The 14,104-nt window shown below is 59.9% G+C and overlaps 2 protein-coding genes across 5 annotated transcripts in view; one reads left to right on the top strand and one right to left on the bottom strand.

Moving 5' to 3' along the window:
* ALG3 (ALG3 alpha-1,3- mannosyltransferase) overlaps nucleotides 1–5,565 on the top strand; it is a 6,223-nt gene extending 658 nt beyond the window's left edge. For both annotated transcript variants that reach the window (XM_034782586.1, XM_034782587.1), the window contains exons 2-9: nucleotides 545–644; nucleotides 863–1,010; nucleotides 1,529–1,689; nucleotides 2,821–2,941; nucleotides 3,476–3,681; nucleotides 4,002–4,078; nucleotides 4,380–4,524; nucleotides 5,138–5,565. In XM_034782586.1, the coding sequence (XP_034638477.1) occupies nucleotides 545–644; nucleotides 863–1,010; nucleotides 1,529–1,689; nucleotides 2,821–2,941; nucleotides 3,476–3,681; nucleotides 4,002–4,078; nucleotides 4,380–4,524; nucleotides 5,138–5,327 (1,148 nt within the window). In that variant the 3' untranslated portion in view covers nucleotides 5,328–5,565. The remainder of the gene's footprint in view (nucleotides 1–544; nucleotides 645–862; nucleotides 1,011–1,528; nucleotides 1,690–2,820; nucleotides 2,942–3,475; nucleotides 3,682–4,001; nucleotides 4,079–4,379; nucleotides 4,525–5,137) is intronic.
* Nucleotides 5,566–6,365: 800 nt separating this feature from the next.
* The window catches only part of VWA5B2 (von Willebrand factor A domain containing 5B2), a 55,214-nt gene continuing 47,475 nt past the window's right edge, over nucleotides 6,366–14,104 (bottom strand). For all 3 annotated transcript variants that reach the window (XM_034782349.1, XM_034782348.1, XM_034782350.1), the window contains 8 exons: nucleotides 12,167–12,392; nucleotides 11,632–11,973; nucleotides 11,410–11,547; nucleotides 10,832–10,951; nucleotides 10,172–10,249; nucleotides 9,295–9,364; nucleotides 8,657–8,765; nucleotides 6,366–7,089 (listed from right to left, as the gene is read on the bottom strand). In XM_034782349.1, coding sequence (XP_034638240.1) covers nucleotides 6,421–7,089; nucleotides 8,657–8,765; nucleotides 9,295–9,364; nucleotides 10,172–10,249; nucleotides 10,832–10,951; nucleotides 11,410–11,547; nucleotides 11,632–11,973; nucleotides 12,167–12,392 — 1,752 coding nt within the window. In that variant the 3' untranslated portion in view covers nucleotides 6,366–6,420. The remainder of the gene's footprint in view (nucleotides 7,090–8,656; nucleotides 8,766–9,294; nucleotides 9,365–10,171; nucleotides 10,250–10,831; nucleotides 10,952–11,409; nucleotides 11,548–11,631; nucleotides 11,974–12,166; nucleotides 12,393–14,104) is intronic.

Below are 14,104 nucleotides of genomic sequence, written 5' to 3' on the forward strand. Positions count from 1 at the left end.
GAGCTGTGTGTGGGGAACTCAGGGCTGGGGTAGCAGGGGCTGTGGGTCGGGGTTGAGGGGCATTGGCAGAGCTGTGTGGGGAACTCAGGGCTGGGGTAGCAGGGGGCTGCGGGTCGGGGTTGAGGGGCACTGGCAGAGCTGTGGGGGGTAGCCCAGGGCTGGGATAGCAGGGGCTGTGGGTCGGGATTGAGGGGCGCTGGCAGAGCTGTGGGGGGGACCCTTGAGGCTGCTGTGGGCTAGTTTTTCATTGTTATGTCAAATTCAAGCTTCTGGCCCTCAGTGTCCCGCCCCAACCCACCCCGCAGCTCCTCTCACTGGCCCTCCCTGTGATCTCTCCTTACTTAACCCCGTAGTGCCTGTCTCCAGCTCTCTGCCTGGGCTGCTCCTCTGGTGTTACCTAGTTGGGAAGTCCCATGGGGCAAGGACCTGGCTTGGTGTCGGTCTCCCACCCCGTGCTGGGGAATGATCACGTTTTCCCAGCCCCCTCCTAGCACCTGTCTATGATGAGACGCTGCTGAGTGTGAGCCGCTTGCTTTCCCCACAGACACAGAGATCGACTGGAAAGCCTACATGGATGAGGTGGAGGGAGTCGTTAACGGGACCTTGGACTACACCCAGCTGAAGGGAGATACCGGGCCCCTGGTGTGAGTACGGGAAGGGATGGGAGGGAGCTGGGGACTTGAGGGACCAATCCTGGGGGCAGGGGCTTCCTGCTGGCTAAGGAAGGGAAGTGTGTGTCTAAGAGGTGGATAGGGCCTGACTCTTAAAGGAGGGGGCTCTTGGGAGGGAGCTGTCCATTGGCCAGGTCCCCTTCCCACCTACCCAGGCTGCCCCGGCCCCTCACTCCCGTCTCTCTCTGTAGTTACCCCGCTGGGTTTGTTTACATCTTCCTGGGTCTCTACTACATCACCAGCCGCGGCACCAACATCCGTCTGGCGCAGTATCTCTTTGGCGCGCTCTATCTCGTGACGCTGCTGCTCGTCTTCCGCATCTACAGCCGGACCAGGAAGGTGAGACGCCACCTGCCAGGGCCAAAGCCACACGGGGCCCAACGGAACAATCACAGCTGCAGCCTCTGAGCACATCCGCACTGTGCAGAGCTCTGGCTGCGTGCGGAGGATCAGCAGGGGTGGGGGGCAAGACTGGAGTAGCAAAGGAGCGACGTATCTGAGGAGAAGGGCATTGACAGAGCTGGTGGTAGGGATGAGAGACTGCTGCAGGTTGGGACAGGGGCATTGATAGAGCTGGATGGGGGCAGGGCTGGGATAGCAGGGGGCTGCAGGTCAGGATTGAGGGGCATTGGCAGGGCTGGGGGTTGGGCAGGGCTGGGATAGCAGGGGGCTGCAGGTTGGGACAGGGGCATTGGCAGAGCTGGGGGGGAGGGGGCAGGGCTGGGATAGCAGCGGGCTGCGGGTCGGCGTTGAGGGGCATTGGCAGGGCTGGGATACCAGGGGGTGGTGGGTCAGGACTGACGAGTATCAGTGGGGGCTGGGGCTGCAGTAATGGCCGCCTCTGTCTCTGCTCGTAGGTTCCCCCCTATGTTTTCTTCTTCATGTGCTGCGCCTCCTACCGCATCCACTCCATCTACATCCTGCGACTCTTTAACGACCCCGTCGCCATGGCCATCCTCTTCCTCGCGGTCAACCTCTTCCTGGAAGAGCGCTGGTCCTGGGGCTGCTTCTTCTTCAGGTGGGTCCCCCCTGCTCCCCCAAACCACAATGCGTGAGCCTCTGGACCCCTTCCTTTGGCTGGGGAGTGTCGGATTCTCGTGGGTTGCTCTGGGTCAGGACTGACCCCTCCCTGCTCCAGGACACGAGGCCTCTGGAGCTGAGGAGCGCAGCAAGTCCACACTGGGAGCGGTCACTGCTCCCATGAGCTCCCGGTCATGGATAGAGCTTGGGGAAGGGGAACGAGCACAGGTAACTTCTGCTCAGATCAGCAAGATTGACTCCAGCAGCCTGACAGGTGGGGCTCTAAGGGTCCATCTACCCTGCAGCTAGATACCCTCGGCTGGCCCGAGTCAGCTGGCAGCGTGGATGTGCCCTCAGGGGGAGTGAGACATGGGTAGGGCAGGGTCCCTTAAGTCACTGCACACAGGAATCCTCATTGGGAGTCTTAGCAGAGCAGAGGGGATGGGGAGGGGCAGCGCCAAGCAGATGAGGGAGGATGAGCAGGGACGGGCACTTCCCCAGAGCTTGGGTGGCTGTGATGTTGGAGGAGCCAGTGGTGGGATCCCCTACTGGGACTGACCTGATCAAACCCCTGGGCCAGGATGAGGCCTCTCGGAGCAGCACTTTGTGCGGGCTGGAGAGAGGGTGGTGGGGGCGTTTGGGAGGCCAGAGAGGAGGCGGCAGCGATCGCTCGAGCAGGACATTTGGCCGTGGGGATGAAGAGGAAAGGACGGATTTTGGAGATGCTAAGCATGGAGAAGCAGCAGGATTTGGAAACGGCCCAGATGCATAAGCCACGGGCGAGGGAGGACATGCCCCCGACAGCGCCTGTCTGAGCCAGTCGCGCTGCAGTTGGGCCGGGTCCTCATGCCCCCAGTAGCACCTACCTGAGCCGCTCGGCCTGCGTTTCAGGAGACGCAGCATGTACCCCCTCAACCCACGTTCCCCTGGCTCCGTTCCCCTCAGGATGGGCAGCTGCCTTTCTCCTCTCACTGCCCCGTCTTTCATCCAGGGCCCTCCCCCACCAGCCTCAGCACCGTCACAGCGCTGGAATAGGGTCCGTTAGGGCACTGGAGCTGTGGAACCTGTGTGGGGGGCAGCCTGCAGGCAGGGCCCTGGTGAGCTGCAATGACTCTCTCCCTCCCCTCAGCCTGGCCGTGTCGGTGAAGATGAACGTCCTGCTCTTCGCTCCAGGGCTCCTCTTCCTGCTCCTCTGGCGCTTTGGCCTCCTGGGCACCATCCCCAAGCTCTCCATCTGCGCACTGCTGCAGGTAACCCGCCCCGTGGGACTGGCCCAGCCCAGGCGAACGCTGGGGCTCTGCACAGCTGGGGCCAGCTGCTTGGCCAGACCGGTCCGTGGGTCTCTGATGCCTCCTGCACGGACGCGCCTGACTCTGCCAGGCTGAGCCCAAGAGGCCCAGCACCCAGAGACGCGTGGGGGACGGGGCAAATCAGGAAGGTGGATGGGGGGGTAGAGAGGGAGATTCGGGGGAAGACCATCTCCACCCAGAGCCCCCTCACAAACTCGCACTTAGTATCCTCAGCCATTCAGTGTCTCCCCAGGCAAGAGACCCAAAATCACACAGAACACGCCCGGAGAAAGCTGTGTGAGCTTCTTCCCACAGCTCTGCCAATGCCCCTGCTCCCACCACACCTCTGCCAATGCCGCTCAACCCCAACCCACAGCCCCCTGCTGCTCCCCTGCCCATCAATCCCGACCCCCAGCACTTAGGGGCTTCCGGCGAGATACCTGGGAGGGTCCTGGCTGGGGAGCTGCTCTCATGGTTCGGGGATCTCACTTGCAGGTGGTCCTGGGGCTGCCCTTCCTGCTGGAGAACCCCGTTGGATACATGACCCGCTCTTTTGACCTGGGCCGCCAGTTCCTTTTCAAGTGGACGGTGAACTGGCGGTTCCTGCCGGAGGAGGTTTTCCAGCATCGGGCCTTCCATCTGGCGCTGCTCGCGGCCCACCTGGGCACCCTGGGACTCTTTGCCCTGCACCGGTGGCACAGGTGAGATCCCGGCAGGGAACGGGGCGCTGGGTACAGAGCAGTGGATCCCTGAGGTTTCCCTGCAGGCCCTACGCCGCAAGGTGATTTGGAGAGGAGGCTGGGGCAGCCCACCCACAGGGATCCCTGCCTGGGGGGAGGAGAACTTTAGTGCATTTTTGGGGTCTCCCCCATTCAGACCTGGGCCCCCGGCTCCGTGAAGCCATTGCTGGCTGTATTGTCTCGGAGTGGCCAGTTCATGGCGGGGGTGGGGGGGTGGTGTCTGTGGCCTCTGTGCCAAGGCTGGGCCTGAGGGGTCCTGTGCTTGTCCTTCTCCCCTGCAGGTCTGATCGGAGTCTCCTGTCACTGCTGAAGGATCCAGCAGAGAGGAAGAGTCCGCCCCAGCCCCTGACGGCCAACCATATCCTTACCCTGGAGCTGGCGATGGAGGCTAGGGCAGGGCAGGGAGCGCCCGAAGGCCATGGGCTTGAGGAGGCCTTGATGCGAGCATCTCTGGGTTCTTAGCCGTGCCACGCTGGGTAGACCCAGGCGTCCTGGGGGCTGTTTGGGAGCTTCCCCCACACTGGGTTAGGAGCCGGGAAGCAGCTGCTCCCGATGCAGCCTTGTGTCTCTGGGATTTGGTCACGCCTGGAGCCCCAGCCTGGGGTGGGAGGACAGGCCTTGGAGCCGGCAGCTCCGTTCCCTCCTTAACAGCAGTGCACAGGTCGTCTTCGTTCTCTTCACCTCCAACTTCATCGGCGTTTGCTGCAGCCGGTCCCTGCACTACCAGTTCTACGTGTGGTATTTCCACACGCTCCCCTACCTGCTGTGGTGCACACCCGCCGGGAAGCTCAGCCACCTGCTGAGGTAGGTGCCTGGGAGGGAAGTGGGGCCGACCTCCCTTTGTGCCCCAGTGTCCTGCCCCCAGCTCCTGGGAATCCCGCCCGCTGCTGGTGCTGCACAGGGCAGGCCCTGGCCTTCACTGGTGCCATAAACCGGAGCAAACGAGGGGCTGTGTGGGTTCCTCCCGGGTAATTATCCACATCGCATCTCTGCTTGATTAGTCATCTCTGCTGAGGAAAGGGCCAGGGCCAGGGTCGCAGGGGCTGTGGGTTAGGAGTGAGGGGTATCGGCAGATCCGTGTGACGGGGAACTCCAGGGCTGGGATAGCAGGGGACTGTGGGTCGGGATTGAGGGGCACCAGCAGATCCGTGTGAAGGGGGACCCCAGGGCTGGGATAGCAGGGGGCTGCGGGTCAGGAGTGAGGGGTATCGGCAGACCTGTATGACNGTGACAGGGGAGCCCAGGACTGGGCTAGCAGGGGGCTGCGGGTCGGGAGTGAGGGTTATCGGCAGATCTGTGTGACAGGGGACCCCTCAGGGCTGGGATAGCGGGGTGAGAAGCTGAAGGGTGTTCTCTCTCCTGTGGGGGAGGGAGGGAGGCTGACTCCCAGCGCTGACCCAGTTCTCTCCCATTGTAGGGTTCTCATCCTGGGCCTCATTGAGCTCTCGTGGAACACGTACCCCTCCACGCTTTGCAGCTCAGCCTCCCTGCACCTCTGTCACGGGATCATCCTTCTGCAGCTCTGGTACGGCACCACTGCCCCCCTGGAGCCACAGGGCCCTCCCGCTGCCCAGAAAACGACCCCCTCCCTGAAAAAGACAGAGTAAGACCGTGGGCAGCTGGACGCTGGGACCTGCAGCCCCTCCCCCAGGAGCTGGAACTGGATATTCTGCCTGGGTGGGACGATGCCCCAGGCTGTTCCGCAGGTGCCGCTCAGTTGGTGGCACTGCCTGTCCTACCCAGGGCTGAGTGGAGCAGGCCCCCCCGGGACACCTGTTCTATGGGATTTCCTCAATAAACGTGGCAACGCCCCCGTGGGCTCTCCTGCCCCCGGCCTGCAAACTGCCCCCGGCCTGCACTGATCTGTCTGGCCCTTGCTGCTGCTGGGCCGGGGGCACCATTTCACAGGATGGAGCAGCTGCCCTGCTTTTGTGGGGGAGGGGGGTGTAATGGCTAGAGCGGTGGCCTGGGATCCAGGACTCCTGGGTTCCATTTTCAGCCTTGGGCGGGAGTATGGTTAGTGCTGGGTGGCAGAGGGGAGCTCTGGGAGGGAGGCCTCCTGGGGCAAGTCCCTGAGGGGTACCTGCAAAGACACCCATTTCAGGGAACAATGTGGCTGGCCCACGATGTGCTTAAAACTCGGTCAGTCTTAGAGGAGCTAGGACCACACGTGGGGATAAGCATCGCCCCCCGGCCCGTGCTCAGTCCCATTGCCCCTACACCACGGAATCATTCGGGAACCTGGTCCCCTAGCAGCCTGGAGTTGCTTTTACAGAGCACAAGGGCCTTTTGCCTCCGCTGTTTGTTTCCCCGCCTTCAGAATGGGGGTAAGGGGACTGCCCCACCCGCTGGGGGAGCAGTGTGCTAGGGGCCTGGGCCTACGTGAGCAGAGAGCGAGGGTGGGGGGGCATCATATGCCTCCTTTTCTCCCAGCGCTGCCTGCACCTCACTTGCTTCCAAACCCTTCTGCTGCTCGTTGGGCTACCCCAGCCCCCCAGCAGGAGGCCGAGTGCGGCTCCCGGTCCCAGGAGCAGTACTGATGGGAGGAGGGAGCTGGCTGCCGGAGCGGATGGGGCCTGCCCATCTCAGAGGGAAGCGCCTCCCGGGGGCAGCTCAGGAGGGGAAAGAGCTGTGGGCACAGCAGGTCTGAACCAAACCTCTTTATTGGCACCACGTGGCGCCCTGGCCCTGCCCCTCCCCTCACATGTTGCTGGGGTTGTAGCACAGCATGTTCAGCTTGATGTTCTCGTCCCAGTGGCGCAGCAGCAGGAAGAGGTGACGCGCTGCTCCTTTCAGGGAGCCCACATCCACGCCCTCCGGCAGCTGCTGCGCCCGGAGCCAGGCGTCTGCCTTGGCGGCCAGCAGCTCCCATTCTACAAAGAAGCCGGCGCAGCGGTGCTCCAGCCAGGCCAGTGCCACCGCCGTGGCCCAGCTGGCACTCTCCAGGTCCCCCTCGTCGGCCTCGAGCCCCACCTCCTGCAGGCTGACGGCTTCGGAGGTGACAGGCGAGTGGTCGCAGGCGTCGGTCTCGGAGCCGCGCCCGCTGTCTGCCTGCGGCCAGATGGTGGTGCTTAGGACCTCAGAGCAGGTGCTGTGTGAATGGGGCGAGCCTGGTTCTGGCGCCCCCTCCTGGCTGCCTCTGGCAGGCTCCACGCCCTCTGGAGAGGGCTGGCTGGCCACTTGCTTTGGGCCGCCGTCAGGGCTGCCCTTGGCAACGAGTGCCCAGGGGGAGGTGCAGGAGCCAGGGCTGAGGCTGGCGCGGTGCGAGGCATACGGCGAGGCGCGGCGCAGCCGGTCCAGCGGGATCTGCACCACTTCGGAGAAGCTTTCCGTCAGCTGGAAGGTGCCCAGGGCCTGCTGCAGCCGCACCTTGGGGGGAGGAGAGGGCGTTACAGGGTGCTGCCTGGGGGAGTATCTCACATCACTGCACAGGGCCAGCGTCTGAGACACACTGCATGGTGCCTAGGGTGTAGAGGAGAGGTCCTGCACTCACTCCAGAGCCCCAGGGTGGGTGTGTGTGTGTGTGTGGGGGGGGGGTCTCCTGGCTGCAGTAGGGCAGTCTGAGAGGCAGTGCTTGTGAACCAGGCAGCCCTTTTGCTGACGCTGGCACTGTGCCAGCCATCCTGTCAAAAGCAGCAGTGTTGGGGAAGCCCAGCGCTGGGCCCAGGCTCTTTATGTACAAACATAAGAATGGCCAGGCTGGGTCAGACCAATGGTCCGTCCAGCCCAGTGTCTTGTGACAGGTGCTTCAGAGGGAATGAACAGAACAGGCATCATTGAGTCATTCCCTCCCAGCTTCAGGCAAACAGAGGCTAGGGCCACCCAGAGCAGGGGGTTGCATCGCTGCCCATCCTGGCTAATAGCCATTGATGGACCCATCCTCTGTGAACTTATCAAGTTCCTTTTTTAATCCCATTATAGTTTTGGCCGCCACAACATCCCTGGCAACAAGTTCCACAGGCTGACTGTGCGTTGTGGGAAGAAATACTTCCTTTGCTTGTTTTAAACCTGCTGCCTGTTAATTTCATTGGCTATCCCCTGGTTCTTGTGTTATGTGAAGAAGTAAATAATGGGGGTAGGTTCGAACTTCCCCGGGTCACTGGCTAAAGTGACCCCGCTCGGTTCGGTCTCAAAGGGGGGAGAGATGTGACGAACTGGGACTGTAAATAACACTTTGTTATTCACTGTCTCCACACCAGTCATGATTTTATAGACCTCAGTCGTATCCCCTCTCAGTCGTCTCTTTTCCAAGCTGAGAAGTCCCAGTCATTTTAATCTCTCCTCCTATGGAAGCTGTTCTGAACCCTGAATCATTTTTGTTGCCCTTCTCTGTACCTTTTCCAATGCTAATATCACTTTGCTGAGAAGGGGAGACCAGAGCTGCAGGCAGGATTCCAGGGGTGGGCGCACCATGGATTTATAGAGTGGCATTGTGATATTTTCAGTTTTATTCTCTCTACTTTGCCTAATGGTTCCTACCACTGGTAGCTTTTTGGACTGCCGCTGCACATTGAGCGGATGTTTTCAGAGCACTGACAATGCTCGGAGTTCTCTTTTGCGAGTGGTAACAGCTAACATAGGTCTGTCCCCGTCACACGGACGCTCTGGGTCTGAGCTGGGGTGAAGCAGGTAGGGAAGGCTGTAGCAGCAGCAGTTTCCCCTGTACAGCGGTGAGGCCTGCCATGGGGCGTGCACACAGTGTTGACTCCGTGCTTTGGAGCCTAACCTCTGGCAATACCACGCAGTGGTGGGGGCAGCTCTGCAGGAGCCCTGGCTCCCATGAGACTGGGGTTGGGATTGGGGTGGATCCTGGCCTTGTCATTACTAGTCTGCTCCATCATGTAGGAGACGCAGGTTTGTTTGCAGGTCCGGGGTGGGATGGCTGGGAGTGGAGTACCCTAGGGGAGGAGCTGGGATGGCAGTGCAGGGTCCTTACCAGTGGGAGGTAGTCATGGATGGCACTGTCCTTGGAGAGCTCACTTGCTGGGGTCAGGCACTGTGGCCGCAGCGCTAGGCCGTGGCCCCTGATCCTGCTGAGACTGAACCTGCCAGGAGAAGAGACCAGTGAGCAGCATGGCCTGGATCCTGCTGGCGTTGGGAGAGCTGTGCTCATCAGCTCCTGCTGGGAGGAGGTGGCTGGAGCCTGACATCCCACGAGGTCCATTGGGAGGGCTGTGAGCCCCCCACACTGAGTGAACACACACCCAACTCCCCTCCGTGGCGCAGCAGCCCTGGCCAGGAGCAGTTCCTCTCCAGCTCCTTCCTGCTGAAGAGACGAGGTGACCAAGCTGCAGGGCGACGCTGGCCTCTCTCCAGGAGGCTGCTGGGCCCCAGGCCAATGCGCGCTGCAGTGCAGGGTGGACTGGCAGCAGCACGGGGCGAGATTAACCCCTGCTGTGCTGCAGGGTCAGGGCTCAAGCATTGGAGGTTTTGGGGGAGGGACCCTCAGTGAAGAAGTGGTGGGGTCTCCCCCTGACAGACTGGGGCCTTTCCTGCTGAATGCAGGGTCCCCTCTGCATGGAAGGGGCCCTCATCTAGCCCCCCCACCCCAGAGAGTCAGTCTAGAAAGCCTACCTGGAGCCAGCAAAGTTCTCCATGGATTTCTGGGATCCCATGGAGGTGGCAGAGGGACTGGCCACAGGACCTGGCATGGGGAGAGAAGGTCACTCCATAGGGCTGCACTCCCCTGGGCTCCCCTACTTTCTCCATCCCCACCACAATTGCCTGCTACCATGGCACAGCTCCACAGAGGACCCCAACGCGTCCCGTCCTGTGGGGGAAGAACCCAGCCACGCTAGGAGGTAACCGGGCAGGTGGAGGGCCCCCATCCACAAGGCCTCAGCAGGCTGGTGCCTCTCCCCAGCCTATGACCCACCTGAACATTACTCCATCCCCTGCCAAGTGCAATACGGGGCAGGATGGGAAGTTTTTGTCCCCAGCAGGGGCTGCTTTCCCAAACCCAGCACTCCCCCAGGGTACTGCAGGCAGGTCAGGAGTGTGGAGAGGTTATGGCTCCCGCCCAAGGTTCTCCTACGTTCCTGGAAATGGGAGCCACCCTCTCATCAGACCCTTTATCTCCACAAGAGAGCCAGCATCTGTGCACTGGCTGGAGCAGCAAGGTTGGAGAGCAGCCCGTTCCGGCCAGTCCCAGGACAACAGACGAGGGCAGCAGGCAGTCTGATAACGTAACCACACGGGTTAGGGGAGGGGGCTCGGCCCCCTCACGAGAGGTTACACCCCAACAAGGGACTGAGGGTTGGACAGTACACATCCAAATGGGCTGTGAGATGATTCACACTAAGGCTCCAACCTCCTGGGGGCTTGGCAGCAGCCGTGGGCCCCATCTCTCTCTCTAAGATTTTCCTATAGGGCAGAGCAGCGCAGTGTCTAACCCTCAAAGAGCCTGCTTTCCCAGATCCCCCAACAGCTCTGGGCTGTGCATGGGACTTACCATCGGGGCAGCTTTGCTTTTCCCAGACACCGGCAGCAGAGGAGACGCTGATGGGAGAAGCGGGTGTCTCGTCTCGCTCTGAAACAGAATCAAGAATTCAGAGACTACGCTGGGTGCTGGGACCCTCCAACTCCCCCCTGCAGCCCGCTGAGGACATGAACCCACAACCTCCCTAGTTCACACAGGCTCTAGGGCTCCGGCTTGGTCCCCAGTGCAGCAGCAGTGGCCTGAAGTGCTGTCCCTGTCTCCATCTCCATTTGATCCACAGGCTGCGCCCACCCCCAGGATCCCAGCACCTGCACAGGGATGCACTTGGGAGTGCCATCTGTGGGCTTCCAGGGAGCACCTCACCCCAGGGCCCTGTAAGCCTCCCTGACTCCGAATTCAAGGTGCTGGGTGTGGCCCAGAGAACCCCTGATGCTTTGATCCAGGCTACTCAGACTCTCCTAGTTTCCCATCCTGGGTGGCTGAAATCAGTGCCCCCTTGAGCTGACAGCCCTCTGATGCGAGCCTGCCATTGCCCTAGGAGCCTGGACAAGCCTCACTGGTTTGCGGCAGTTCCTTCCCGAGAGGGCTGGTTCTAGAGAGGCGGTGTTGGGGTTTCAGGGGCGTGGGACAGCGTGCCGGGGGCAGGTTATCAATGCAGGGCTGGGCTGGTACCTGCAGAGATGACAGCATCGTCCAGCTCCTCTGAGTCACGCCGTCGTCCCAGGCCCACTGAGTGACTGCGTTGGCGCCGGATCCCAGCCTGGGACCCTCGGGGATGGCTGGAAGGGCCCCCTGGAAGGAATCACACTCACCATCAGCTGGCAGCTGCACCACAGAGCAGGGCTCAGAGCCTGCAGAGGGTCCCCAGGCCCCCCGGCCACTGCTGCTTTGAGCCCAAGGAGCTCAGGCCCACATCTTCTATGAAGTGCTTCTGAGGATCTGGGCCTCAGTTCCTTTAATACGTCCTCTCACACTCGGCTTTCCCACTCTCTGGGCAGTTCTTTGGAGTCTAATCTATCTCCGTCCTCGGCATAGCCAGCTGCCTTCCTGAAACATCTCTGCACCTGGACCCCAGACATGTGCCGACAGGGAGACAAACACAGACAGACCCAGCCACACGGACAGGTCCATGGATGGAGCTGGGCAGACCCAGACACATGCAGATCCACATGTGCATACAGAGTCCCATGGGTCCCTAGAGGTGAGCTGGGGGACCAGTGGGGAGCTCAGTGCCATCCTGGGAGCCGTACCTGCATTGCGAACCTCAAGGGCCCTGGGCAGGGCCTCCTGGGTGGAGGAGTCCACAGGCACCAGGCAGGTGTAGATGGAGGGCGTGTTGCAAGCCTTGCTGGACTGAATGGCCTTCAGGCGGAGCCTCCGGGAGAAACCTGAGAGAGAGTCACAGGGTGAGGCTGGGCGGGGAGGGGGGAGCCAACGGGGTGGGGGGGGCAGGCAGGTAAGCGCATACTCACTGTGCTCCACCTCAGCTTCCCTCTGTGCCACATTCTCATGGTCCCGGATGACGGAGCTGGCAGTCAGATGGTGCAGCAGTTTGTCCCAGGCCTTACATGACTCTTGTGGCAGCTCCTCTTTGCCCTCCCCGTCCCTGGCTTGGAGCAGAGGCTCCAGGATGGCTGTCACTTCCCAGGAGACGGGCTTCCCAGCACTGAGGGCATGGATCACCACCTGGCATCGCAGGGGCAGACAGGCACCCCCCTCACACTCACCGCGCTCAGCCGCGGGCGACGCGCTGAAAAGATACGGGGGCTCCACCAACATGTCCCAGTCCAGATGGGATGGCGAGAGCAAGTTACCTAGGAGACAGCAAGAGTGAAGTCCGGGGGCAGAGTGGGAGACAGCCCCCCAGGGCTTGTACAGTCCCTTGCTCCACCCTGGGGACGGGACTGCCCTGAGTCCCCTGCACCATCCTGAGGGGGCTGCCCTGAGGCCTGAGCTAATTTGGGCTCCAGCCCCCCAGCGCCTCCCTCCTGCTGTAACACCACTCACTGGAATCTGCCAGGCTCCTTCGCAGCCTCTGCAGCTCTGGCCCAATCTCATCCAGCTTCCCTTCCAGGGACTGGTTCCGCTTCTGGGACACCTTCTCCAGGGCCCTGCGCAGCCGATGGGCATCCAGCTCGCCGTGCGGGGACGAAAAGCTGCGTCCAGATAAGGCAGCTCGTGCCAGCGCCTTCTTCCGCCGCGCCAGCTCCTCGGAGCTCAGTGCCACGCACGCCTGAGCAGGAGAGATTCAGGGGTCAGTCTGGGGAGTTGGGGCCCTGCTTTGGGCGGGCTTGCAGATGAGACCCCCTGGGGCCACTGCAGGGGATCAGCTGGCTCATCTCTCTACACAGGCCGAGCGCTGAGCCCACCCATCTCTCTGCAAGGACTCAAGACCTGACAGGTAAAGTGCTGGCTGGTGGGAAAGCTGCCCCCAAGGCTGGGGCAGTTGCAGTCCCAGCCCCAGCCAAACCAATGGAGCTCAGAGAGGGCTTTGAGGCAGCCCAGTAGCTGGCATAGTCTGAAGTGGTACCTCCCTCCCTCGGGTTCCCTGGAGTCGGACATGCTCTGGCTGCTGGCAATGGTGGTGTCACAGCAGTGTCCAGGTTGGAGCTAGACCCTGTGTGCAAACTGAGCCTCAACCCACAGTTGTAACACAAGATTTTCAGGGCAGGTGCCCGTAACTAGTTTTAGAGCTGCAGGCCAAATATTCATTTCAACCTGGCTGTGATCTGCCCCTCTCTTTATCAGCCATTTGACCAGAATATAAATACATCTATCAATGAGAAAGATTGATCATTCCCTGTTATTTTGGGGGTGGTAGCTAAGCAAAGACTGCTGCATTCCCAAGTTATTAGATAAAGCTGATGAGGAATTGTTGGTTTATTTGATATTAATCTGATGAGATTAATTTGATGATTTGATACTAACCCCTTTTATTGTAGTGTGATTTGGTTAACATTAAACCACAAGTATATTTCCAGTGAGTTTTTTTTTTTTTTTTTGTGTTAGTTTAGTTACTAAATAATGTAAAATTCTGAGAACCAGACACTTTTCTCCCAGATGTCAGAGCCCAGAACTGTAGGACCCTGGGGCAGAAGCTAGAGATGACTCAATAAGCCACCTAGTGGTGATCCATATGACCTGCCTCCTGTAGTCCTCACACTCGGGCTTCCCTGGATGGGCCCTTTTAGAAAGAAATATTAAATCTGTTGTATGGATTGAGATGTTGATTCCCTTTAAAATCTTGGGTTTTGTAAAGTTCTGTCTTTGCTCCAGAGAGCTGGTGGCCAGAAAAGCAGAAACAAGGTTTTTGGGGGAAAACAGAAGTGACATCCACGGACTGTTGTGAAACTCTGCTTGCTCAGCAGAGCGGAACTACCCCTGTTCAGTTAGCAGGGAGCGTTTATGTAAGCTGGAGATAGTGTTTAATATTCACATTGGCTGGGCTGTAGGGGGATGGCTCTGAAAGATGGATTATGTTTTCTTTCCTATTCTGCTTTTGAATGATCTAGAGGATTTAGTGGACAAGTCCCTCGTGTAACTAGCAGATCAGTATTTTAAGGGCCCATATATTTGGTTTGTTTCAGAGTCACCGTCTCAAATTAAAATAGATTTGAATAGTGTTGTAATTTAAATCTGTCACGTACATATTTCTCGTTTCATCTCAGAAAAGCAATCACGGAGAGTCACCGAGAGAGTCTGTCTCAAGGAGAGGATGTTGCTATCTTGCCTTTATCAGGAAGAGGTCATCATCCCGTGGATTCAACAAAAAATTGCTTAAAGTCCACTTTGAGGCTTGGTCTACACTAAACCCCCAAATCGAACTAAGGTACGCAACTTCAGCTACGTGAATAACGTAGCTGAAGTTCAAAGTACCTTAGTTCGAACTTACCTCGGTCCACACGTGGCAGGCAGGCTCCCCCGTCGACTCCGCGGTACTCCTCT

This window comes from Trachemys scripta, chromosome 9, assembly GCF_013100865.1.
Source record: "Trachemys scripta elegans isolate TJP31775 chromosome 9, CAS_Tse_1.0, whole genome shotgun sequence".
Lineage (NCBI taxonomy): Eukaryota > Metazoa > Chordata > Testudines > Emydidae > Trachemys > Trachemys scripta.